Here is a 25,980-nt window from a genome sequence, read left to right as displayed (position 1 = left end):
GGTGGTCCATGTTCTACAGACATCGGGACCAAATGTCAGGGAGCTGCCAGGACCCAACACTGCAGAAAGGGAATGAGAGCCGGCGTCAGCCGTGTGGCAGACACTATTACATCACTAAGCAGCCAAGCTAGCAATCACACGAGTCTTCTTCAGGGTAGTGGCCTCAATCACCACATCTGCAACAGCCTCTGGGCAGCAGTTCTGGGGCGAGGAACACAGCCAAACCGCTATATGCACACCCTCCTGCTGGGGGCTAGATGGGACCAAGTCCAGGCGGCGTGGCTCTTGCCAGGCATTGAGCGGTGCGACCCAGTTGAGGGAGCTGCTTTCTTCCCAAGCTTAGTGAGTGGACCCTGGGCCTCTCATCCAAACCCTGCAGCTCGGCTTATGTCCATGTCGGCTCACCTCATCAAGCCTTGGCACCAACAACCAATCCTTGTGACCCGAATGCCAGGTGCCAACAGCTCCCGTGGGAAAGCTGAAGAATCTCCTCAGGTGTAAGGAATTTGCCTTCTAAACAGGGAATCAACATCTAAGAATGATTAACTTATTCGAAACAGGGCTTTATTGGAAAGTCCAAGGAGCGAGGGAAGAAAAGAGCTCTCAAGAATTCAGGCAAGTTTGCAATGATCTGGGGTAGCTTATCTGGGACCACCAAAGAGACCTTTAGCTCATTGGCTATCCTGAGAGCTGGGCCCAACTAAAATGATGGAAACCAAACCAGGCTGAGAGGAACTAGAAGAGGTGGGGACCACCTCTGACTTGTGGGCTTCCTTTCTGCCTGGAGACCCCTGAAACACAGAAGGCCCACAGGAGTTGACTGATTCTCTGCCCAGCTCCACCAATATCATCCAGAAGAAAACTTGAACCCCTTGCAGAGGCAGGTATCACTGGGTGTAGAACCGACTTTCATGTCACCGCGACCAAAGTTCCCGACAGAACCAACTTAAGGGACAAATATTCTGCCTCACTTGGTCCAACAGGCAGAGAAGGCATGGCAGTTCACACAGTGGCAGATTAGGAAGTAGAGAGAGCTAGATCAGAAGCAGGGGTAAGGCATAACCTTCAACCCCCCACCCCGCAGCATTCAGTGACCTGATCTAAACTGGCAGCTCCTACCTCCAAGAGTCTACAGCCTTTAAAACAACCTCCAGGCATTCAAAACAAGCCTGTGGCGGAATTCTCAGATGCGAACCCTGGTGGTGGCGATGCTCAGAAGTGGCCAGCTTTGGGCTTTAGCAGAGCGTATGAGTTGGCTCATAGGAGGCACACCTGCTGGCGCATTTGCTCTGTCGTTACAAAGCTCACAGACTGGGTGACTTAGACGCCATGAACATTTCTCACAGCTTTATGGGGTACAAGTCAGATCCGGGAGCCAGCATAGTTGGGGGTAAAGGCCCCACTCACCGCCCTTTCTCATATCTTAATAGGATGAACATGTCTCTCTAGAGTCACTTTTATAAGGGCACAATTCCCATTATAAGGGCTCCCATCCTCATGACCTGAGCCACTTTCCCAAGTCCCGATTCCCTAATATCATCCCATTAGGATGAACAGTTCAACATGTGAATGGGCTGGTGGTCGACGGCCGCTTCCTAACATACAGTACCTGTTCTTTTCCTAATTACCTAGGGGGAGACTGAGAACCACACAACTTTCTGGTTTCCCTTTTGTGTTTAGGGCCCTGTGGATCCCAGCTAACATTCGCCTCTGTCCTGGCTCTATTTTCTATCCTCTTCCTCGGGCATCACTGAATCCATCACCCTTACTCTTGTGTAAGATGGATTCCCCTGCCGCCTGCAGGGCTGAGGGGGACAATCCTTAGTCGCTGCTGCACTAGAACATTGCACTGTAAACCTATCAGGATGGCAACTTCTGGCCCACAGATCATTTTCTAGTTTACCCTTTATTTCACAGGGGGAGAAATTCATTTTGTGTGTGTGGCCACGGGAGAGAAATTGGGTGTCTTCTTTGAGAGTTCTCCACTGCACTCCATCAGACAGGGTCCCTAACCGATTCGGGTAGACGGGTTGGCCTGTGAACTCTGGGAATCTGCCTGACTCCCCAGAGCTGGGATCACTAACTCATGGGCCAGGCACTCGGTTTTTCACATGGGTGCTGGGGATCCGAGCTCAGATCCTCACACTTGCACACAAAGCATTTTACTGAGCCCCAAAGTTTGTTTTCTTTCTTCCCTTTTTCCCTGGCGGTGCCAGCCCCGCTGGAAAAAACATGGTTTCTCTGTCTATCCCCTGCCATGCTCCCAGTCACCCAAGAGCATGGCATTCACTAAATGTGGGCATTTTTGAATCAGTCTAATCTGGTTTGATTGGAGTTTTTTGCGCTGGTGGAGTGGCTCGGTTAGGAAATCGTCCTAACACCCTCTGATGGCCTCCATGGTTTCTGCCATGAGACAATGTTTAACTTCTCATGCTTTTTCTTTTCTTATCCTTGAGGTCGGCTGACAGCCAAGTCCACTGCCTAGACTAAGAATCCGGCTAGTTTCCTCCAGTCCACTGTAGGTCTTGCTGCCCTTAGGGCAGCGCAGACCAGCCCAATCCAACTTTATCTCAATCACAAGCAGGCAGGAATTTCAAGGATCATAAACTGAGGGTTTGCCAACCTAAGATCAGGTTACTGGCCTTAAAGCGGTATCCATCATTAAGATAGCATGAGACACTCTCCTGCATTCACACCCACCCTTACAGTGGGAAAGCAGCTGGGAGGTAGGAATAGGAGGATCTTGGGAAGTTATGGGCCACCCAGGGGAGCTACACAGCAAGACACTGTCTCAAAACACAAGAAAAGCCAGACAATCAAATCTGTCAATAATCTCTTAACAGCTTTCCAAATGGCATGGCTGAAGCAAGGAATATACAAGGGGGAAAAAAACCCCACCTCAATTTAAAATCAGTTAGAATCTGACCCAAGAGCGAGCCCAACCACCTTTTATCCTTCCTCCCTTTTTTGGTCATGTACAACCACCATCCTGTCACTACCCGCTTCCTCTAAGACAAAAAGGAAGCGGAAGCTCAGGCATGTTTGCATTTGTCTTATATTCTGTGTGTCCCTTTCCTAAGGCACCGAAGTTGCAAACAACTGGGGCCATCTCAAACAGTGTGGACCATACAATTAAGTATCTTTACCTGACTAGTATTTGATGTGGTTAGAGAAAATAATCATGTGAAGATTAAGTATAATCTTTAAAAGCTTATTTTTATGTATTTAAACTTAAAAAACCAACACAAGAGGTTAAAGGTGCTTTTGCTTCTTGTGTAATATAGATGCCACTTGAGAAATTACTTGGATTCTTTCCTGGCTTTCATAACCACTTCTGTATACTTCAACGTAGCCAAGTGAAGGCATTCCAAATATTCTCAGTGAGATGGCCGTACGCTGGGATCATGCATGGCTAATGGAGTGTGGTATGCCTCCTCTGAGGACCCAGACTGCCAGTCTCTATCATTTAACCAAGCAGCTTTACCTTGAGCCCATCAGTTTCTTGAAAAGATATTCTTTAGCTCGAAGCTGTTTTCTTTTGTCCTACAGTTTTGGTGTTTCTAAATAAGTACAACTTCTAAACAAGCCCAGAACATAAGGGTATGCATGTGTTCATGAATCAATGCCTTCCTGTCACATGGTTTTTTCCTCATTGTTTCTGCCTTGGGTGCTTGTGGGCCACCATTAACCTTCCAGTACAGCTAGACAAAACTATTACACAATGCAACACACGGAAGAGACATTTTTTGCAACGTATTATTTTTATGTCTTTTAATTAAAAAACTCAAGATATAAAACAAGCTTTTTACATAATGCATACATTCTCAACATCTGCAGATGAGATAAATAACAGAAGGCAAAAGCAGACATATTGTATTGCTTCTCTTTGGTAAGTCACCAATATCATTCTCTGCAAAAAACAGAATATGTGTTTGTTTTTTTAAAAAACAACCCATGTCTTAAAACAACTGTCCCTTAGTATTAACAAAATATTCAGCAATAATGCAGTGGGTCTATCATTTCAAATTGACAAGAACGGATAATACTTTATTCTCTGAGGGTTAAGTAGCTGCTTTCCAAAATTAAGGCCTACAGAGAAAACAACTTTTTTCTAGCTACCTTTGTACTGGCTTTTTAAAAACGTCACATTCAAACTCCCTGACACAATTCTTGTAGACTCTTTTTGTTACACAAAAACTCTCTCGTCAGTCTGACACCACCCATCCTGACTGATCCCATTTCCTACGAGGCGATTCTACTTTAATTCAGCATCATCTGAACTCAGTGTCCCAATAAAAAACACCAAAAATTCCATTGAATTTGTTCCAACAAACAGCACATATATACACCGTGGCTCTACTGGAGCAATATATACAGGTCAGGACTGAGAGTTAGAAATCTAGAACGGCCCATTCAATACATAGCAGCTTGTATCTAAATATATACAGGTATGTATATGTTTTCACAGTTAATCTTTAAAAAAAATTATATGATATGTTCAGAAGTATTTCTATGGTCTATAAATAATACTTTAAAAGTTCAACTAACAAAAGAAGAGTCAATCAAATTAAATAATCTTCCGAGCCTCTAGAACAAACGCTTAAGTTGGTAAAGCTCGAGGTGCTGTCTTGTGAAGAGTGTCCGTCAGGCCCCACCAGGACAGGCAGTCTTCCTTCTAAACCCGGTAGGAGAGAAACTCCAAAACTTTGGAAGGAACCGGAAGTTTCTGGACTTCTTGGGTGGGCATCACTCTTCGGATTGACATGCGACAAAGATGCTGAAGGCTAGGGACTTGCCTTGGAGTGGCCCAAAAATAAACACTTCCATCATGTGTTCTTAAGAGAGAAAAAAACAAAAAAAACAAAGCATGGTCACCCAACTTACACATATTTCATGTCCTACAGCTAGCTCTGTCAGAACCACAATCTCACTTTAAATCCGGTAAGAAGTAACCAGGACAAGGCAGCAACAGGATTATAGCTTGTCTAGGAAATTTGCAGGAGTTTGTGTTAAGAAACAAGAGATCACACCTTCTTCTGGCCCCCACGGGTACTACATGCACATGGTACACAAACATGCAAGCATAATACCCATACACATAAACAAAAAACAAATCTTCAAAAGAAAAAGAAACAAGAAAGACGTACTTACCCAGCAGCTAAAACACTGCCATCGGTAGAAAAGGCACAACAGAGACCATTGCTCAAAGGGGCAACCTGTACTGGACAATCCTCATCAATTCTCCAGAACCTCACCATCCTGGAAGGGAAACAAGTCATGGAGTTGAAAGTCAGAAAGCAGTGCTTTTGTGCTGAGTCACACAGCAGAAACACACAAATCACTTGAGACCACGGTGACTTTGGTTGAGACAGGCTACTACTATGTAACCCAGGTCGGCATCACACTCCCGATCTTCCTGCCTTTACTTCCCAAGAGCTGTGATTATAGGGTCTCCATCCAGCTAATAGTAAGTTTTTGTTGTTTGAATACGATCTCATTACATAACCCAAACTGGAATCCTCCTGCTTCAGTCTCCTAAAGTGCCGAAATCACAGGCATGAGCCTCCACATCCAACTAGCTCAGTGATACTAGTATGCTTTATATACTATTTTATATTTTATATACTATTTGGTAATTTGGATGAACTCCACAAGGCATGACTTTGTAATCTCAGTGTTTGAACCTATGATGTTCACAACTGGAAGCTTTCTCATTTTCTTACAGATAAAATAACATAATCTGCTTTATTCTTTTCTACCTTTGCCTAATCTCAAAAGCACTGGCTACCAATTTTACAGATGTGTGCCACCATAGTCAGCAATGCAAAAAGCAAGGTGTTGTCTAGAGACATTAAAATCCAGCTAAAGGATGGGTATAGTGGTCCACATCAAATTCCTAGCAATCACGAGGCAAGGGTAGAAAGATCTTAAGTTCAAGACCAACCCAGCCTACATACCAAGACCATTTTAAATACAAACAAAAAAGCCAGGCCCCCACAAAAACCTGAACCTCACTAAAGAAAGGTGTTAAGACTTAAAACATGCTTTCATTAAGAATGAAAAGAAACCTTTAAAAGGTATGAGTAAAGTCAAAACGATACTCCCAACACTCACTTATCGTCAGCAAGGCTTGCAACATGCAGTCCATCATGACTGAAAGACACAGCTCGTACCCATCGGTCATTTGCTCCTCCAGCAAATATTGGAGTAGGCGGGGGAAACAGGTGCCTGGGGTCAGAGACATATTTTCAGTGGGTTTCAGAATCAATTCAAGAAACAAAATGGCCTTGGCATCGAGTTCATTGACCTTTCAATAAGATTTAAAGTGGGCCTCAGATGATACAACTAAGATGGGGGAAAGTTGTTACAGCCGAGCTAAACGTTAAACAGGAAGCCAGGGGCACAGGAACTGTGCTTCCCAGCTATAACTGCCAGCAAAAGAAAGGGCTTTTGAAAGAATTGTTCACCATCTTTTTCATAACATTTAAGTCCAACTTCTGTTTAACAATTTTCCCCAGGCATGAAACTCTAGTATATTACCATTTCTACAGAATCAGACACTTAATACAAAGACCCACCTAATAGCAGCCATATTTATCTAAAGCTTTGCACTATTCAAGTGCTCACATAACTTTTTTATGAGACTGCTAATTTTACATTGCTAGGGATTCTAACTGTACTCACCCGAATTCCATCAGAATGTCCCCATTGTGTGGATCCCAGACATACACACGAGTATCGTAAGATGCAGTAGCTAGCAAAGCTCCATCAGGAGAAAAGTCACAAGCTACAACATCATGGTGATGCCCTTCTAGTCTCCTTATCATGGTGTATGTATCCATATTCCAAAGGAAAACCTGCAATAATAAAAAGGCAAATGTTATAGCTTCATTTAGACACACAGAGGACAAAGGGGCATATCTTAGACTACAACTGCTACTTTAATATCACATTGAATTAATTACAAATTATGAGTAATTTAAAGAATATGCTCAGTGTCGTAGATTAAAAATCAGTCTTTAAGTTAATTAAAGCAGACATGCAAATTTCTATTTCAAATGTTTCTGTTAAATGTTAATTTAAAAAATAGGCCTAAAGGGAAAATAAAGGCAATGCAATTTAACCACTGAAATTCATTTATTCCAAAAACTAATTAACTAAAATATATGGTAATAAATAGGGTTAAGTATTACAAACCCCTTTCTCTTTTTTTCCAGAAACTACCAATTTTAAAAATATATACAGACAGAAAATGTAATGTTAGCAAATTGTTACTCCATTGGCATCTCCCTTTGAGATAATCACTTGTTTACAATAGGCTTGGGTCACCACCGAGAGCCTAGGAAGAGAAACAGATACTGCAAGAAAAGAGAATTTTCATAGCCAAATGTAATTTTGTTGGCAAACAACAAAGATGTTAAACTACATTACAAAGGAAAATGCTATTTTATGAAAATAATGTAATTACAATGTTTTTTTTGGTAATCAGCAGTCCTATTTTTCCAAACTGACTATAATCATTAGTCATTTTCAGCATAAAAGATAAATTACTTAAAAATAAGCTTACATACAGTCTAAACTGTGCAGAAGGTTCTTTTGCTGTTTTTTTTTTCTTTTTTTGCTTTGAGGCAGTGTCTCACCAAGATGCCCAGGCTGTCCTTGAACTGGGATCTACTTGCCTCAGGCTCCTGAGAAGCTCTAGCCAGGATTCTAATGCTTACTGCAGTCTGCTAGATTAAGCTTGGAGGTTTACAGCAAGCCTAGTGAGACAGCTTGCCTCCTCTTGCTACTTCCTTTCTGCACACATTATTTCCAAAGGGAAATAAATATAATAATAACTGGGTCAATGATTTAAGGTACTGCCAGCATCTTAAGAAATTCTAAAAAGCAGAGGAAGCACTCAAAAACCAATTTCTTTACATTAAATTGGGTTTACTTGTCAGACTCAATTCCATCAACTGGAAAATCAATTTATTCACGAGTCTGGATTTTACTGTGGGGAAAATTATTTTTTTAAAGGAAAAAAAAAAAGAAAAAGAAAAGAAAAGAAAGAAAAGCAGAAAAGTGGACATCGACCAGCACCTGTGTACGTACAGTACACCTTGCAGCCGAATGCAAGGTTACTTCATCCTATGGTAAAGGTCGCCCCCAGCCCGGTAGCCAGAGATGCCACTCTTTCTGCCCAGCTAACACCATTGTGCGCCTGTGTGCGAGTGGTGCCAGCATAACCTCAATCACACCAATATTGCTGCCACCACCTGTGACAGGAAAAGCAAGAAGCATATGGAAAACACACAGCCTAAAATAGCAACGTCAACATCTAGCTTGTTTTATGATTTAAAAAAAACGAACTAAGCTATTTGCTCTAAACTTCTAACATTCACAACTATCATTTTAACATACTTCTTGGCAAAATAAAATGTGTTTCATCTAGCCACAACCCCCACCCCCATTAGTGCAGAGTGCTGTGATCATTACACATTCTGGAGATCAGCCAGTTTCATACTCAATGCTATTGCTGAGGGACTCAGAGCTAGTAAACTGACAGCTCACTGACCGCACAGCCCCCAGTCACTACTTAAGCTGCCAATAGCAAGCAAGCTGTAAAACAATGTGCAGCTTCATCTACGATCCACTCTAGCACATAAATGATTGCTAATTTTATTATGTTTTTAAATTACTTTTTTTTCAGTTAAATGTCCAGGATCAGCTGGGACTCAACTTAAACAAAACAGCAAACTGGACAAAACAAAAACAAAGAAAATAATTAGCAAGGAAATATCTTAACATATGGACTAGATCTTGTCTATATCACATAAGCTTTCCTAGATCTCACAAAAAACTAACTAACCTTCATCTTATAAATATCTCTAAAAGCAATTCAATTTCTCAATTCACAAATAACTAATTTTCTACATGCAAATTTTTTCCATCATGAAATAAAGCATTAAGATATTCATGACACCGAGCACAGACTTAATAGGTTACTTAGATTCAAAATGATTAAGCATACATTATCATCCACTTCACAACACGTGAACAAGAACTTTGACACATACTGCTTTACTGGCTCCAACTGAACACAGCATGGAAGAGTCGGGAGAGAATGCACAGCTGTACACCCAGTTCTGATGTCCCCGCAACACTTTCATCATGTTTCCTGAACAAAAGAAACATCCGGTCAGGAGAATGAATTTCAAATCAGTAACACCGACATGATGTAGTCTACAGTTATCATAAACTTTTATAGCTGAAAAAAATACAGATGCAGGTAGATACAGAGCCCTTCAATATCTGCCACCTGCCCACCCGCCCACCCGTCCACTCTCCCTCCCTCCCTCCCTCCTTCCTTCCAAGGCAAGGTCTCTCTATGTTGCCCTGACTGGCCTTAAACTCTCAGAGAGTAGTATCTGTTGCTTGATAAAGTTACATGGGATGGGAAACACTACTCAGAGTCAAGAGCGCACTCTGAGGTTGGTACCCAGCATCCTAACTGGGTAGCTCAAACTGCCTGCAACTCAAATCCAGGATATCTAATGCCCCTGGCCTCCTCAGGCACCCATACATATCCCCACAAGACCCACATGAATAAACATGACCACAAATAATACATCACATAATGTAAAAGCCAGGCATGCTAATCTATGTCTTTAATCTCAGCACTTAGGAGACAGAGGCAGGTATTGTAGCCTGATATACGCTCATTTGTGTTTCTCTCCAACAAGATAAAACTTTGTAAACATCAAGATACCATGTTTCAGAAAAAACAAAAAACAAAAAACAAAAAACTGAGTTCACCAACATACTTTTCTGTGAGATTAGAGGGGAAAAAAATCTTACTTTTTTAATAAAAGAATTTATGATCTATGCCTACCACCATTTAACCATGTTATAAATCCTGGTTTGTAAATTCGGCCACAATATAAATTTTATTAGATGACTGAATTTGTTGCTTAAACTCTTAAAATTTTTTTATTTTAAAATTTCATTTATTTAGTGCATGTTAAGTGTTTTGGCTGCATGTCTATGAACTATATGCACGCAGTGTTCACAGAGGCCAAAATATGTTGGATCCCTTGGAAATAGAGTTATGGATCTGTGGTTGGTTTCTGAGTATTGTCAAGATGGTTTATTATTGTAACTGCTTGTTTAATCTGTATTTTTGTTTCCCAAATATTAAACAAAAAAAGACACCTTGGCCATCAAGCCATTGGTTTGTTTTTCTAATACAGTATCAGGCTAAGTAGCCAAGTTTGGCCTAGAGCTCTCAATTTTCCTGCCTCGCCCACTAGCGGTGTGTTACAGGTGTGTTGCAGGGTGGGGCAATCCTGTGATCACTCTCAGTAGTCACATCAAGTCAGGTGTGTGACACATGCTTTAATTGCAGCACTCAGGAGATAGGCAGGTGGATCTGTGAGGCCAGTCTGGTCTACATAGAGATTTCTAGACTAGCCAGGACTATATAGAGACCCTGCCCCAAACCCCCAAAAAGGAAACAAAATCACCCCATTCTCTTACACAGGTGGAACCAAGAAAAGACATACATACCATCATCTTTGAGGTCCCACACGCGAAGAGTTTTGTCTCTTGAAGCTGATACAAGGATTAAGCTCCCATCTGGAGCAAAAGTTAAGTCTCTGACCACTTCAACATGGTCTACCAAATTAAGGAGGAGCTTTCCTAAAGGTGATTGAAAGGAGAAGAGACAAGATCAGTATTTATCTTCTATTTTTGTAGTTTTATTACCGTAAAGAACGAACAGAGACAATCTTGGGTACCCCTAGTTCTATGAAGTAAATTATTTCACTTACTAATTACTGGCTATTGTTACTTGTGAAAATTCACTACTTAGGTTTTTAAGTAATTTCCTTCCAAGATAACAAGCCCTGCATTTACTACATAAATGGAAAAGGAACTACTGAAATACAAGCACAGCCTTGATCAAATTAGCACCAAGAAAGCCCTGTAGCACTGTCTATTCTAAGTGTTTGTGCAGCATGACTTCACTGTGTCTCAGGACAACCTGAGACAGTTCTGAGACAGTTCAGAACCCCTGGCGCCAGTTCTCTGTCCACCGTGGACCAACTCAGGCTGTCAGGCTCGGCAGCAAGCACCTGTTGAACCTCCCCAGCCCCAGTATGACTTTAAAACAAAATCAAAATGTCAACTTTTCTCTTTGTTTATTTCCTTGGCCTTGGACTATCAAATGCCCCACAAAATAAAACCTCACAAATTACTGTAAGTTTTGTTTTAGGGTAACCACAGATTTTCACCCTGAGCACCCCCCTCACCCTTGGTGGAGAGGTTGAACTATGCAGTTCATGCTGCCTTCAATTTGCTATATATACCAGGCTCACCACGGAGCCTTTTCAGTGCTGGGAGCACAACTGTGTATCACCACACTCGGTCTGAACACTTCTCTTTTAGTTTTTGAGACAGGGTCTCTCTATATAGCCCTAGCTGACCTAGAATTCATCATGTAGACTAGACTGGTCTCGAACTAACAGATTGGCCTGTTTCTGCCTCCTGAGTGTTGGGATAAAAGGGGTATACCATGACACCCCACCTCAAACACTTAATTGTTCAAAGAATTTAACATATCTTTGAAGACAGGGTTTCTCATTTTTCTTTTTCTTTTGTTTTTAATTGATTTGAATTTATTTCATGTGCATTGGTGTGAAGGGTGTCAGATCTCCTAAAACTGGAGTTACAGACAGCTGTGAGCTGCCATGTGGGTGCTGGGAATCGAACCCGGGTCCTCTGGAAGAATAACCAGTGCTCTCAACCACTGAGCCATTTCTTCAGCCCGGTTTCTCATTTTTCTGTGTAGCCTTAGTCATCCTGGAACTCTCTCTGTAAACCAGGCTGGCCTTGAACTCAACGATCCACCTGCCTCTGCCTCCTAAATATTGGGATTAAGGTCATACGCTAACACACATGGAAAAGAATTCAAATTTCCAACCCTTAGATATTGGATAAGGAGGTTAGATATTATTAAAATTAGAAATGGGCTAAGGCAGTGGTGGTGCACGCCTTTAATCCCAGTACTTGGGAGGCAGAGGTGGATCTCTATGAGTTTGAGACCAGCCTTGTCTACAAGAGCTCCAGGACAGGCTCCAAAGCTACATACAGAAAAACCTTGTACTGAAAAACCAAAACCACCACCAATAACAACAACAACAACAAACTGGGAGGTGTGACAGCCGGCTGCAATCCTAGCACTCAGGATGTGCAGGCAAGAGGAGCAGAGTTAAGGTCATTCTTCACTACACAGCAGGTTTAAGACTTGCATGGGATACAAAAAAACTGATTTCCCTCAAAATCCTCAAAGCAGTCACTGAAAAAGCATGTACAACATTTTGCTGAGTCATAAACTAAATTATTAGTTTATAAATACAACCCATACATGTTTTGCATACTTTTATCAAGTATGAACTCTATATTATTCTCCTAAATTAAAACTATGAACTAAGACTTAGGATAATTATAAAGACACAACCAATCCCACTTCTCTATCATCACAGATCCCAGTGACTATTATAAAATAATCAGATTCACTTTTGAAATTATGAATCCATACCTGTATATACATCCCAGATTTTGATGCGACCATTGTTTAATCCCGTGGCAAGGAGTAGCTGATCCTGTCCAAATCGGAAGCGATGCCATTCTATATTAACACAACGGCTCTGTTTTTCTGGAACTGAAGACCCAAAAGCAAGACTCCAGACTATGTCTCCACAGTCTATAATGTGTTCACGAGGCTTATTTTTCTGACCACCATTACTATTTTCTCTTGTCAATTTTAGACAGCTTGAATTGGCAACATTCTTGGAACCATGTAAAAGACTGAGGGGAAAAGATTGAAAATTAATTCTTTATATTATACTTCTATAAACACTAATTGTTAACACTTGTTAAATAGTTTCAACAAAACTGTAACACTTATTTGTACAGATGGGAAAACTGGCACCTGAAATATGAGGCCAGACAAGCTCAGCTCATGAAAACTGTTAGCAATAGAGAAAATTTTCAATAAGAAAGCAACATATTGCCAGCTGGTGTTGGTGCACACCTTTAATCCCAGCACTCGGGAGGCAGAGACAGGTTTACCTCTGAGTTCGAGGCCAGCCTGGTATACAAGAGCAAGCTCCAGGACAAGCTTTCAAAGCTACAGAGAAACCCTGTCTCGAGTGTCCCGCCCCCTGCCCAAAAATAGATTTTAAAGCCAATCTGGGCCACATAGCAGGACGATCTTACTAATGAAAAGCCTGTTTATACACTAACTACTGTTAACCAATAAAATGCATGAAATCCAAAGTGAATGGAAAAAACTTCACCTAACAAAGATTGTTTGATCTGACACAACAGGACAGACATACACACTAATGTGAGGCACAACCTGTCTTTTCTTACAGATACACTTAACAGGAGAAAGGGGTGTAGGTTAGTTGGTGAAGTATTGGCTCTAGCATATGAAGCCTAAGGGTTTAGTGGGGGAGGGGTGGGAGCATAAATGTCTGAGAAAACTATTAAAACACTCTACAATGTACAAATAAAGTCCAGACCTTTACTTTACTCCAGGTCTATACCATGAGGTCATCTGCCACCACACCCACTCAGAGAATTTTTTTTCCCCTTCTTTTTAGAGACAGGGTCTTTCTATTATGTAGCTCTGGCTGTCCCAGAACTCACTGTGTAGACCAGGCTGGCCTTGAACTCAAGAGATCTACTGTCTCCACCTCTCAAGTGCTGGGACTAAAGGATGCACCACTATGAATGGCTCAGGCATTTCTTTACAGAAACCTCGAATGCACGGCTTCAAACAACAAATGTAACATTCTATAAAAGAAAACTTAAATATTTTATTACCCAACACTGACAGACAAGAGTAAACTCTACAAACACAAAGGAAGAAGCCTTACAAGTTCTTAAGGCACTGGGACCACGGGACAAGCTTCACTATGCGATATCCTTGGGACCATGCAAAGTAGGAACCATCTGGAGCAAAAGCCACAGTCCAGTTCTCACCACCACATTTCTTGTCAAAAGGAGCTGACGGAGCTAAAAGTTCCCCTACAGTACGTGATCTCACTGAAACAAAAACAAAAACAGGATATTATATATACCAATAGTAGATGTGAGATGGCCCCATGTTACTTTGGAATTTGTTGAGGGTTTTCTCCTTTTCTCTTAGAGTTCAGCGGGCTTTCCACAGAACTTTAGAGATTAGCTGTCATAAAGTGGTTTTCCAATACAAGACTAAGGATAGCAGCAGTATGGTGGGCACACCTATCCATCATCAACACTTAGGAAGGAGGCCGAGGAGTTCTAGGCAAGTCAGAGTCACATGAGACCTTGTCATAAGCTGAGAGTGGGATGACTTGGTGTTGAGACCAGCCTGGATTATACAGGCAGACCTGAACAAAGTGGAAGGGGAATTGAAGTTTTATGAACCCTTATGCTCAGTTGTCGCTCTTGCTAGCAACAAGAAGCCCTGGTTTCGATCTTCTTCGCAGCACAAACCACTAAACAGGATTGGAATTTCAAGGTCACACTCAGCTACTTGGTCAGCTCAAAGCCAGACCAGGTTACCAAAAAAAAAGAAAGAAAGAGAAAAAGGCAAAACACTCATACACACAAAGCAGCAAAAATAAACAAAGATCAAACAAACAAATGACAACGAAAACGGCTCAGTAGGTACACACACCTGCTGCCAAGCCTGACCACGTGAGTCCCAGACCTACACGGGACAAGGGAAAAACCCATGCTCACAATTTGTTCTCTGACCACCACATGAAATAACTGATATTGAAAAGGGCAGAGGGAAGGCTAGAGAGATGGCTCCGAGGTTAAGAGCACTGGTCGCCCTCCAGAGGTTCTGAGTTCAATTCCCAGCAACCACAGGGTGGCTCATAACCATCTAGAACGAATCTGGTGGCCTGCAGGCATACATGAAGGCAGAACTCTGCATACATAATAAATAAATCTTCAAAAAAAGAAAATAAAAGGCAGAGGGAGAGCTGGAGCTATAGCTCAATAGTAGAATGCTTGTCTAGAAAGCATTACACCCTGGTATGGGGGCAGGGAGATGACACCGTTGTGCTGTGTGCTTCATCAGTTAACACCTAGCATGACAAGTGTTCAATTAACTTTTACTTAGCAAATAGGAAAGAACAAGTATGTTCCTGGCCCAACTTGATACATTAACAAATGAGCATAGTTTAAAACCCCAAAAAGAAGCCTGATATCCATTTTCTACATTTATTCTGAAATGTTTCTTCTTGTATGAAAATAACCATGAATTTTCACTAAAGAGAAATAGAACTACTTTGCTTAAACAATCCCCCCCCCCTCACCATTTTTGGTTTTTCAAGACAGGGTTTCTTTGTGAAACAGTCCTGGTTGTCCTGGAACTCGCTTTAAGGATCAGGTTGGTTTCAAACTCAGAGATCCGCCTGCCTCTGCTAGGATTGAAGGCGTGCACCATCGCCGCCCAGCCATTTTTTTCCTTTTTAATAACTCAAAACCTGCTGAGCAGTGGTGTCATATACCTTTAATCCCAGTAATCAGGAGGCAGAGGCAAATTTGAGGCTGGTCTGGCCTACAGAGCCCAGGGTTACACAGAGAAACCTTGCCCGGAAACAAAACAAAATAATATTTTGAAATCTTCCTTCTAACCTGTCTACCTGTTCAGTCCTGACTCTGATCTGAGAACCTAATTAACAATTTTGTTCTTGTGACACACACGTGATATCTGCACTGGTGTCTTTTTCAGCTATGTTTTTAGTTCTTCCAGTCGTCCTTACATTACAAAAAGTCGAGTCCATTTTCTATCTTTTCCCACCTTAATTAGTTCCACCACATTTTCCTGGATAGATCCAGTTAGTAGTGACCCTCAGAAAAGTGGTGCCCAGAACTCTACCCTGCACTTTCCCGTGTGGACTTGTCTTTTTTTTTTTTTTTTTTGAATTTGAGACAGGGTTTCTCTGTAGTTTTTGGTGCCTGCCCTGGAGCTAGCTCTTGTAGACCAGGCTGGCCTTGAACTCACAGAGATCCGCCTTGAACTCACAGAGATCCGCCTGCTTCTGCCTCCCAAGTGCTGGGATTAAAGGCGTGCGCGCCACCACCGCCCAGCCTGTGTGGACTTGTCAAAGTGATAGATCACCCTCATCCTCACTTACTCAAAAGTCAGCAACACAACATAAGCTCTCACTCATTCAGCTGGCAGTCAGACTAGCAGGTGAGCCTGACACCTGCAGAACGGTTTCTCCATGTATAAACTTCAGAAAGAGCACAGTTACAGCCTTCCTGCATTTTTTCAAGCATAAACTATCACACGGTCATTTCATTGGGGTTGTCTTTTATCTTCCCAGCCTCCCTTAAAAACTGGGATTCCAGCCAGGCAGTGGTGGTATACGCCTTTAATCCCAGCACTCAGGAGGCAGAGGCAGGATTCGAGTTCGAGGCCAGCCTGATCTACAGAGTGAGTTCCTGGACAAGTCAAGGCCACACAGCAAAATCCTGTCTGAACAAAAAAACTGGGATTCCTGTTAAATTTCCATCTATTAGCCAAAATTTATGAATATTAGTAGAAGGGACCTTGTTCACCAATAAGGGAAGTTTTAAAATTCTACTAAAAAAAAAAAAAAGGAAATGGAAGTATCAATTTAAAAGAGAAAACCCCCAGGTTAATCAAGTAGAATACTATATTTCTCCCACAAGATTTTTCAAATCTGTATTTTAAGGAAAACAAAAACAAAAACTCTGGCCACAATCACTTTTATCCACTTCTTTATAAAGTGTTAATAAGGGATAGGGACGTGGGATGGTGAAACATCATGAAACAATAAGCTAACTCAGCCTCAAATGCAAGAAATTCTAATACTATTACAAAAACTGTAAAACAAATGGTACACAGTCAGTGATTTCCTAATTGCCTTCGTGCTTTCTGGTTGGTTAATAAATACACCAAATGATTTTTATACTTTAATCAGCTGTTTTAAATACTCAAGTACTGACTAGCAAAATATTATCAACCTAGAGTAAGGTTTACACTGAAGTGCTACTATCATAAAAATGTATGATCTCCTGACTCCACCTCAGCACACAGGGCCTGAAATACACCATGCTGCCTGCACAGTATTACATCATGAGTCACTGCTAAACCAGGCTAACCAGATTTCAGTTCTTCACATTCCTTCCCCCAATTTCATAACCAGAAAGGAAGTGGGACAGCACCTTCTTAGAGCAGGCAGTAGTTCAAGGCAGCTATGTCCCTGTCCTAGAATCCTTTCACCATTCATGAGTCCTGCCTCCACTTTCAGCATGTACAGGAAAATCCTAACTTGACAACAATTAACACTAGGGGTGGGGGTGGTTTATTCATAAACATCAAGCTATACGCAGAGATAAATAAATGCCTAACCTTGTCTCCAAGTGACACTTCAAATACAAAGAAATAAAAAAACTGGCTTACAAAAGTCCAAATTTGAAGACATTTGGCACTTAGCTTTTTATATTATATCCTAGAAATAAGAAGATATAAAAGTGAAAAACTCCTAAATAATAAGCAGTTATTTAATGAATGGTCCTACCCTAGCAGGTATTCCAAGAAGCACTATTTATTCCCTTAGAAAGAGGGCAAGAAAGTTTTCAAAATACAGCTAAATGTACAATGTTATGGTATATAGAGGAGGAAAAACCATTTGTCAGATCACAAGAACTAGAGGGCAGGAGACACAGTTCCGTGGCAGTGTTTGCCTAGGATCCAGAAGGTCCTGAGTTCAAACCCTACCACTACCACTACTAAATTCCTTTTAAAGATCTGAGTTCAGCCAGGCGCCTGTGGCAAAGGCAGGTGGATCTCTGTGAGTTCAAGGCCACCCTGGCCTACAAGAGCTAGTTCCAGGACAGGCTCCAAAGTTACAGAGAAACCCTGTCTCGAAAAACAAAAAACAAACAAAAAAACAAAACAAAACAAAAAAAAGATCTGAGTTCAAAACACTTAGTTCTAAAACACAATTAAAAGGCAGAAATTTTATGTTTTCTGTGACCTTAACATGGCTATAAAACTAATATTAAAGTCACTGGCTAATCAGCCACTCAGCTTCACCCCAAGAGAACAGCCCCTCCCCCAGTTCTATTACAGGCTATTTATGTATAGAAATGCATTCACTTCAGCTTCTCACACTTCCTAGAAATGCCTCACACACTTCAAGAGCAGGAAAATGCAAAGGCTCTAGGCTCAGTGACCACTACCCTTCTTTTTTCTTTTCAACTGGATTTCACTTTGTAGCCTTGGCTGCTGGAACTACCTGCCTCTGCCTCGAGTGCTGGGCTAACTTTAAAAAAGAAAAAGTGTGTGGGGGGGAGTAATGCCAGCGTCCTCTGAATTCACTTAATCTCATTCCAAGGCCTCAAAGGTAGCTCCTTGGAGAGGACTGAAATAACGCTAAGTGCTTTAAATGGGCCACTGGGCAGGTCTGGCCCACACCCTTCCACTCCCCATTGTCCTGTCTTCAGTCTGGCACGTGACAGGGCTAGCCCTTTCATCCCTATACCACAGCCCTCTTCTGTCACTCCACCTAGCCGCACTGCTCCTCCCGCGGAAAGAGCTAAGATGTTCCTTCTTGGAACTCTTCACTTTCATGATGCCACCCTCTAAAACATAAAACTCTTTCCACGCGGCTGGCACCTCTTCAGGTTCCTTTCTCCTTCGAGTGCCTGACTGACGGGCGGGAGCGGGTCCTACTGCACCTCAAGACACAAAAGTTCGCTTCTTTTCCATCACACACTTAAGAGATCCTAAGATAAGCCACTTAGCCCATGCTAGCAACCCTCCCGGTTTACTCCACACCCAAGCCCTAAGCCGAGAGAAGCCCAGGATCTCGGACCCGCACCGAGCTGTGATGGTGACACTGGGGTACGCGGAGCGGTGAGTGTCCAGCCCGGCCTCACGGGAACTCAGAAGACCAGCTCTGAGACCCGGGTCCATTCACTCCCGGCCGACGCCCATCGTGGGGCCGCTTCCTCCCGCCAATCGGCGCCGATCCTCGCCTCTCCCCGCTTCTCCTGGGCCTCGGCATCGGACCCCCGCTTCTCAAGGGCCTTGGCAAAGGATTTCCCGCTGCACCCCCAACCCCCGCTTCTCCCCGGGCCCCGGCGCCAGCCCCTCCGCAGCCTGCCCTCCGTTCCCGCGCTCCCTCTCCATCCTGGGCCTCACCGATCTCTTTCTCGTTGACCCTCGGGGAAAAGCTGGCCATCTATGGGGCACCGTCTGATTCCGGGAACCCGATTCGGACGCGGCGACAGAGAAGGGACTCGGTGGGGGCTAAGGGGCGTGACGCGGGCTCGGTCCTTCCCGGTTGCAGGGACCGAATCGAGAGCGCAGGCGGCCACTGCGGACTGCCCGGGGAAAATCACTGGCAGACCTGGGACCGAGTCACCGGGTCACACTCAGACAAAAGAGCCGGCGCGCCTTCCACTCACAGACCCACAGAGGGGACCGACACCTCCGCAGTCAAACCAGACACTGAGACAAGATGGCGGGCGTCACCGATAATATCCTGGAGGCGGGGTGTGGTACGTGACGTCAGATAAACAGGCCCCACCTCTCGACGGAAGGGACGTGATCATCTGGGCCCACATAGTGGCGTAAGCCCTCCTCCATCTGCAATTGCAGGCTGTTTCGAAGTCGAAGGCCCTTTGCAAAGGACAAGCAGAAGCTTGTATGCCGCATATGACCGTACCGAAAATAGCCAAATAGACGTTTCAGGTGCTTCACTCCGTTTAGCTACGTCCCTGGCTCCTCGGTGATGGGGAAGTGGAGGTTGCATTGTTGAAAGTGATAACGATGATCGCATGATGATGCTTCGTTTCTCACGACAGTGAGCCAACTGCTTTTAGAAAAGACTCAGTTGTTGAGGGCGGAGTCCCACGGTAGTGGGGCCTCCTGAGACCTCACTAAGTCTGCTTCTGTTCACACTGATCCCTAAAGTCAGACCTTCTGAAAAATTGGTCAATATCACCTCCACATCAGAATTTGCCCTTCTGTGGAAGTCTGGGTCTCTAGGAGGCAGCTAGCTATCCTCATCAGAGAGGACAATTGTGTGTGAGTGCCCCACATGCCAATTTGAGTACCATCTACAGATGATGTAATTCATTTTAGTGGTTCTCGTGGGGACTCCTTCATGGCTTGGATTTTCTCAGATACTTTTGGAAGAGTATCTAGCCGAACTCTTGAAGAGTTGCCGAGCTGAACTCTTCAGATCTCAAATGACAACGCATAGTGTATGTCCCTTGTCCCTTTGCCCGAAGAAGGAATTCTTCAAATCATAAAATGATTAATAGACATAAACCATCCCCCCTCTTTAAAAAAATATTTGGATACTTTCTGACAACATATTTATCAAGGACTTCATTCAAGGCAATCATCCTCACTGCTGAACAGAGTTGAAGGGAAGAAATGTGTATGGAACATGAGAACATAATTTCCTCTTAACTTTGTAGTATACTCATTATTTATTTGTTTATGTGTTGTGTGTACGAGATATGTGCATGCCTTTGCCCGAGTGTTCACGTGTTTAAGTGTTTCTGTGTGAATGCAGGCTCTGGCATGCCATAGAATGCGCGTGGAGGCCAGAGGACGTCCCAGGATGCAGGTTCTTACCTTCCACCTTTTCTGAGACACGGTCTCATGATTCAGTGCTGTGTACACCAGGCTGCTGTCCCTGTAGTTTCTGTATTCTCCTGCTCCTGACTCCTACCTTTCTGTAGGAGTGAAGGCATGACAGAGGGGTCGTCTGTAGTCTAGTACCTTCTGCCTTCACCTGGATTCTGAGAATTCGAACCCAGTTTCTCAGGTTTTGTTTTTGTTTTTTTGGTTTTTTTTGTTTTTTGGGTTTTTTTTTTTTTGACAAACATTTTAACCTCTGGCTCTCTTCCTAGCTTAATTTTTTTTTTTGAGTGTTCATAAAAAGACAGATGGGATGTTTCACAAATTTGCCAGGCCTAGAGGGAGGGTACAGTTCAATTGGTGGAGTGTTTGTCTAGCATACAGGAACAATGGACTCCATCCCTAGCACCTCATAAGCCTAGTGTGATGGTACATGCCTAAACACCCAGCACTTGGGAAGAGGAGAAAAGAAGAATCAAGAATGTAAGGCCACTTCTGCTACAATGTCGCAAGTATGGAGCCACACTGGTCCACGAGATGAGGCTGCCCTGGCTCCATGAGATGAGGCTGCCCTGACTCCATGAGATCTTTATCTTCAAAGAATCTGGAAAACTCCAGGAATTTGTGAGTCATCCTTGTATAGAAACCAGACTTTTTTTTTCCCCCACTTTTTGAGACAGGGTTTCTCTGTGTAGCCCTGGGTGTTCTAGAACTCACTCTATAGAGCAGGCTGGCTTCAGATTCACCAAGATATGTTTGCCTCTGCCTCCTGAGTTCTGCGATTAAAGGCTCCATCAGTACAAATTCATTCATGTGAATCTCATTCTGGATATTCAGAAACATTGCTTTGTGTAGCTGTATCCTGTGTTGGTGATTTTTTGACAGTTTAACACAAAACTACAGTCATCTGGAAACAGGGAACCTCACCTGAGGTGTGGCCTCCGTCAGATTTGGCCTTGGGACGTGTCCATGGGTATTGTCTTGATTAATGATTGATGTGAGAAGGCCCAGCCCACTGTGGGCAGTGCCACTTCTGGGCAGGTGATTTTAAGTTTTATAAGGGGAAAAAGGCCCCAAGCAAGTCAGTGTGTAGCAGTCCTCCATGGTTTCTACTTGGGTTTCTGTCTCCAGGTCCCTGCTCAGAGTTCCTGTGAGTCTTTCTCCACAATGGACTCTAACTTGAAAGCTAAACAAACTCTTTCCCCCTTGAGCTGCTTTTGGTCAGTGTTTTAGCACAGCATCAGAGAAGCAATCAAGAGATGTAGTTAGGCCCTTATTGGCCATCTACAATTCTGAGATCGTCGGCAGATGCCAGCACACACGACAAAGGCTGACTGCTGTGCCCCTCATAAACAAGGTGGGTGCATTCCCCTGATGTCATGAATATAAGCAGGTCAAAGCTGTTGTTCCTCTTTGTTCACTAAAATTTAGAAGGGAGTTGCTGTCAGCATATGTATCCATGGGCTAGTCCTTCATCCTCATAGTCTTCAAATACCTTCTAGAATAACTTCCAGAGGGAAAACAAGTCAGGTGGTGGTGGTACGCACCTTTAATCCCAACACTCGGGAGGCAGAGGCACGCAGATCTCTGTGGGTTCAAGGCCAGCCTGGTCTATAAGAGCTAGTTCCAGGACAGGCACCAAAGCTACAAGAGAAACTTGTCTCAAAAAAAACCAACCAAACAAACAAACAAAAAACAAAAAAAACAAACAAAAAAAAAACAAAGCAAGGGGCTGGAGAGATGGTTCAGTGATTAAGAGCATTGCCTGCTTTTCCAAAGGTCCTGAGTTCAATTGTTCAATTCCCGGCAACCACATGGTGGTTCACAACCATCTGTAATGAGGTCTGGTGCCTTCTTCTGGCCTGCAGACATACACACAGACAGAATATTGTATACAAAATAAATAAATAAATAAATAAATAACCAAAGCAAAGCAAAACAAAAACAAAGAGGGTCTCAGTTGTAGAGGGTCGGTCCCTGGCTGGTAGGCTCCATGCATGTAGGCCAAAATGTCATGGCAACAGGAGCCTGGGATGGAAGAGGTTTATCACCTCCCTGTGAGCGGGAAGCAGAGTGAGAAGATAGGAAGCCCAAGAAGGACCTTTAGAGGTGCTCCTCCACTGACCTGCTTCCTCCAAATAGGCCTCCCCTTCTCAGGTTTCCACAGCCTCCCAAAATAGTACCAATAGGTGGGAAGCAAGTCTGCAACACAGGAGTCTGTGGGGGACATTTCAGATCCAAACCACGACAACTTAGGTAAGTCTCTGAAGTTTCAGACAAACCACTGAAAATAGGTTCAAAACTGGACCAAAGTGCTAGAGATTCTACCTTTTTCTTTTTTTTTTCCTTTTTTTTCCTTTTCTTTTCTTTTTTTTTTTTTTGAGACAGTTTTTTTTCTGTAGCTTTGGAGCCTTTCCTGGAACTTGCTATTCTAGACTAGGCTGGCCTTGAATTCACAGAGTTCGACCTGCCTCTGTCTCCTGAGTGCTGGGCTTAAAGGTGTGCGCCACCACTGCCCAGTGAGAGATTCTATCTTGATGACAAAAAAAAAAGGAATGTATCTATTTCCTGCAACTATGAGGATGTGATATTAAAGCAGCAACTAGAGTTAAGATGTAATAAGTAGTTAATGGACCAATCAGTTTATAACTAATGGAGACCTCTGTGTATTTCTTTGGGACTGAACAGCTGCAGGACCAGGGGACAGAAACCCCTGTCAACAAATGGGGTACCAACATGGGACTGACAAAATCCACTTAAAAAACCTGAGAGAGTTTGGGAAATTAGACAGAAAAGAATGGAATTAAACATGGCAGTATTGGCATAAGAATAGACAGGAGGACCAATGGAACTGAATAGAAGACCCGGATGTCAATCCACACATCTTCAAACACCTGATCTTTGACAAAGAAGCAAAAAATATCAAATGGAAAAAAGAAAGCATATTTAACAAGTGGTGCTGGCATAATTGGATATCAACATGTAGAAAAATGAAAATAGACCCATATCTATCACCATGCACAAACCTCAAGTCCAAATGGATCAAAGACCTCAACATAAAGCCAGCCAAACTGAACCTTATAGAAGAGAAAGTGGGAAGTATCCTTGAATGCACTGGCACAGGGAACCACTTCCTAAGTAGAACCCCAGCAGCACAGACACTGAGAGAAACAATTAATAAATGAGACCTCCTGATACTGAAAAGCTTCTGTAAAGCAAAGGACACAGTCAACAAGACCAAACAACAGCCTACAGAATGGGAAAAGATCTTCACTAACCCCACATCAGACAGAGGTCTGATCTCCAAAATATACAAGGAACTCAAGAAATTGGACACCAAAGATCACATAATCCAATAAAAAAAAAAATGGAGTACAGACCTAAACAGACAACTCTCAACAGAGGAATCTAAAATGGCTGAAAGACGCTTAAGGAAATGCTCAACATCCTTAGTCATCAGAGAAATGCAAATCAAAACAACTATGAGATTCCATCTTACATCTGTAAGAATGGCCAAGATCAAAAACACTGATGACAACTTATGCTGGAGAGGTTGTGGGGAAAAGGGAACACTCCTGCATTGCTGGTGGGAATGCAAGCTGGTACAACCCCTTTGGATGTCAGTGTGGTGACTTCTCAGAAAATTAGGAAACAACTTTCCTCAAGACCCAGTAATACCACTTTTGGGTATCTATCCAAAGGATGCTCAATCGTGCCACAAGGACATGTCCTCAACTATGTTCATAGCAGCTTTGTTTGTCATAGCCAGAACCTGGAAACAACCTAAATGCCCCTCGATTGAAGAATGGATAAGGGAAATGTGGTACATTTACACAATGGAGTACTACACAGCAGAAAAAAAATAACAACAGCTTGAATTTTGCAGGAAAATGGATGGAACTAGAAAACATTATTTTGAGTGAGGTAACCCAGACACAGAAAGACAATTATCACATGTACTCACTCATAAGTGTTTTTTAAACATAAAGCAAAGAAAGCCAGCCTACAAACCACAATCCCAAAGAACTTAGACAACAATGCAGACACTAAGAGAGACTTACATAGATCTAGTCTACATGGGAAGTAGAAAGTAGAAAAAGACAAGATCTCCTGAGTAAATTGGGAGCGTGCAGACCTTGGGAGAAGGTTGAAGGGGGGAGGGGAGAGGTAGGGGGGAGAGCAGAGAAAAAATGTAGGGCTCAATAAATATCAATAAAAAATACATTTCTAGAAAAATAAAATTAAAAAAAGAATTAAGCATGGCTTCTTGGTAGCAGCAAATTTTTGGGTTTGCTCTGTTTGCTAGAGGCAAATGCATCTCATTTGAGAGGCTTCCTGACTCAGCTTTAGCTGCAGAAACTTTGCAGCCCTTTTAAGAGGCTCTGCCACGAAACAAATGAATAGTCTATAGCATGTTTCTCGGTGGTGACAGGTGCGACGCGCATCCTGACCAGCAGGAATGAACGCCACTAAAAACGAGAATTCCTTCCCTGGTCACGTCTTTATTCGGAGCATTCCATTGAGGAAAATTGGGGGAAGGGAAGATAGAGCAGGGACAAGAGAAAGCTTAGAGAGAGGAAGTAGAGCCCAGAGGCAGCTGCTTTTAAACGGTGGAGAGGCTTGAACGCTGTCCTGATTGGTTAATGCCATTCTGCTGGTCTGAGCATGTGCAAGCAAGGGTGCAGGCAAGGGTGCTCAGCCCCACGTGGCTAAGCCAGGTATGGACTTGTATACCTCCAAACTGCAGGACCACCTGTGCCTCCAGGTGGCTTCCTACAGACAGGGACCTTTAAATGCCATAGAGTTGTGGCAATAAACGTGGCTCTAGCCAGTACCTGTACCATGAGGCTGGAATCTCAGAAAGCTAAGGAATGGACTGGATCCAGCCTTCAAAGCCACTGCTTTAATCCTAGCAAATTAAAGACTCATGTGGTCAGAAAGAGAGATACAGTAAAGATAGTTTCAGATGAAAAAAGCCTCTAAACAGTTTACAATGTGTTTAAAAATATATGTAGGTTTTGGAGAGAAAAGAAAAAGGATAGATTTCTTAAAAGAAATTGTACACCTTTAATCCCAGCACTTGGGAGGCAGAGGCAGGTGGATCTCTGGGTTCAAGGACAACCTCGTCTACAGAGTGAATTCCAGGATAGCCAAAGAGACACAGTGAAACCCTGTCTCAAAAAGCCAAAAATTAAAAGTAAAAATAAAAGAAATAGAATTTAAAGTAAAGCCACGTGAGGATGGATAATATACAGAGAGTCTGGATACTGTATGTTATTATGTTGTCTTTGAATTGCTTGATG

General features: G+C 42.9%; 1 protein-coding gene across 3 annotated transcripts; it reads right to left on the bottom strand.

Moving 5' to 3' along the window:
• Nucleotides 1–3,756: 3,756 nt before the first annotated feature.
• On the bottom strand, nucleotides 3,757–19,546 carry Wsb1 (WD repeat and SOCS box containing 1). 3 transcript variants are annotated; one of them, XM_085695466.2, is made up of 9 exons: nucleotides 19,226–19,546; nucleotides 13,926–14,094; nucleotides 12,581–12,849; nucleotides 10,549–10,680; nucleotides 9,060–9,160; nucleotides 6,685–6,857; nucleotides 6,115–6,228; nucleotides 5,152–5,259; nucleotides 3,757–4,835 (listed from the first exon to the last, which is right to left on the bottom strand). In XM_085695466.2, exons 1-9 carry the CDS (start codon nucleotides 19,263–19,265, stop codon nucleotides 4,676–4,678), a joined length of 1,266 nt encoding a protein of 421 aa, XP_085551592.2. In that variant the 5' UTR covers nucleotides 19,266–19,546; the 3' UTR covers nucleotides 3,757–4,675. The 3 variants fall into 3 exon arrangements, with proteins under 3 accessions (XP_085551592.2, XP_085551593.1, XP_085551594.1); XM_085695467.2 differs by lacking the exons at nucleotides 10,549–10,680; nucleotides 12,581–12,849; nucleotides 13,926–14,094; nucleotides 19,226–19,546 and adding an exon at nucleotides 8,083–8,258; XM_085695468.2 differs by lacking the exons at nucleotides 10,549–10,680; nucleotides 12,581–12,849; nucleotides 13,926–14,094; nucleotides 19,226–19,546 and adding an exon at nucleotides 8,095–8,258.
• Between the last annotated feature and the right edge of the window lie 6,434 nt (nucleotides 19,547–25,980).

This window comes from Myodes glareolus, chromosome 9 (genome assembly GCF_982192425.1).
Source record: "Myodes glareolus chromosome 9, mMyoGla1.1, whole genome shotgun sequence".
Lineage (NCBI taxonomy): Eukaryota > Metazoa > Chordata > Mammalia > Rodentia > Cricetidae > Myodes > Myodes glareolus.
This window is presented reverse-complemented; position numbering and strand designations above follow the sequence as displayed.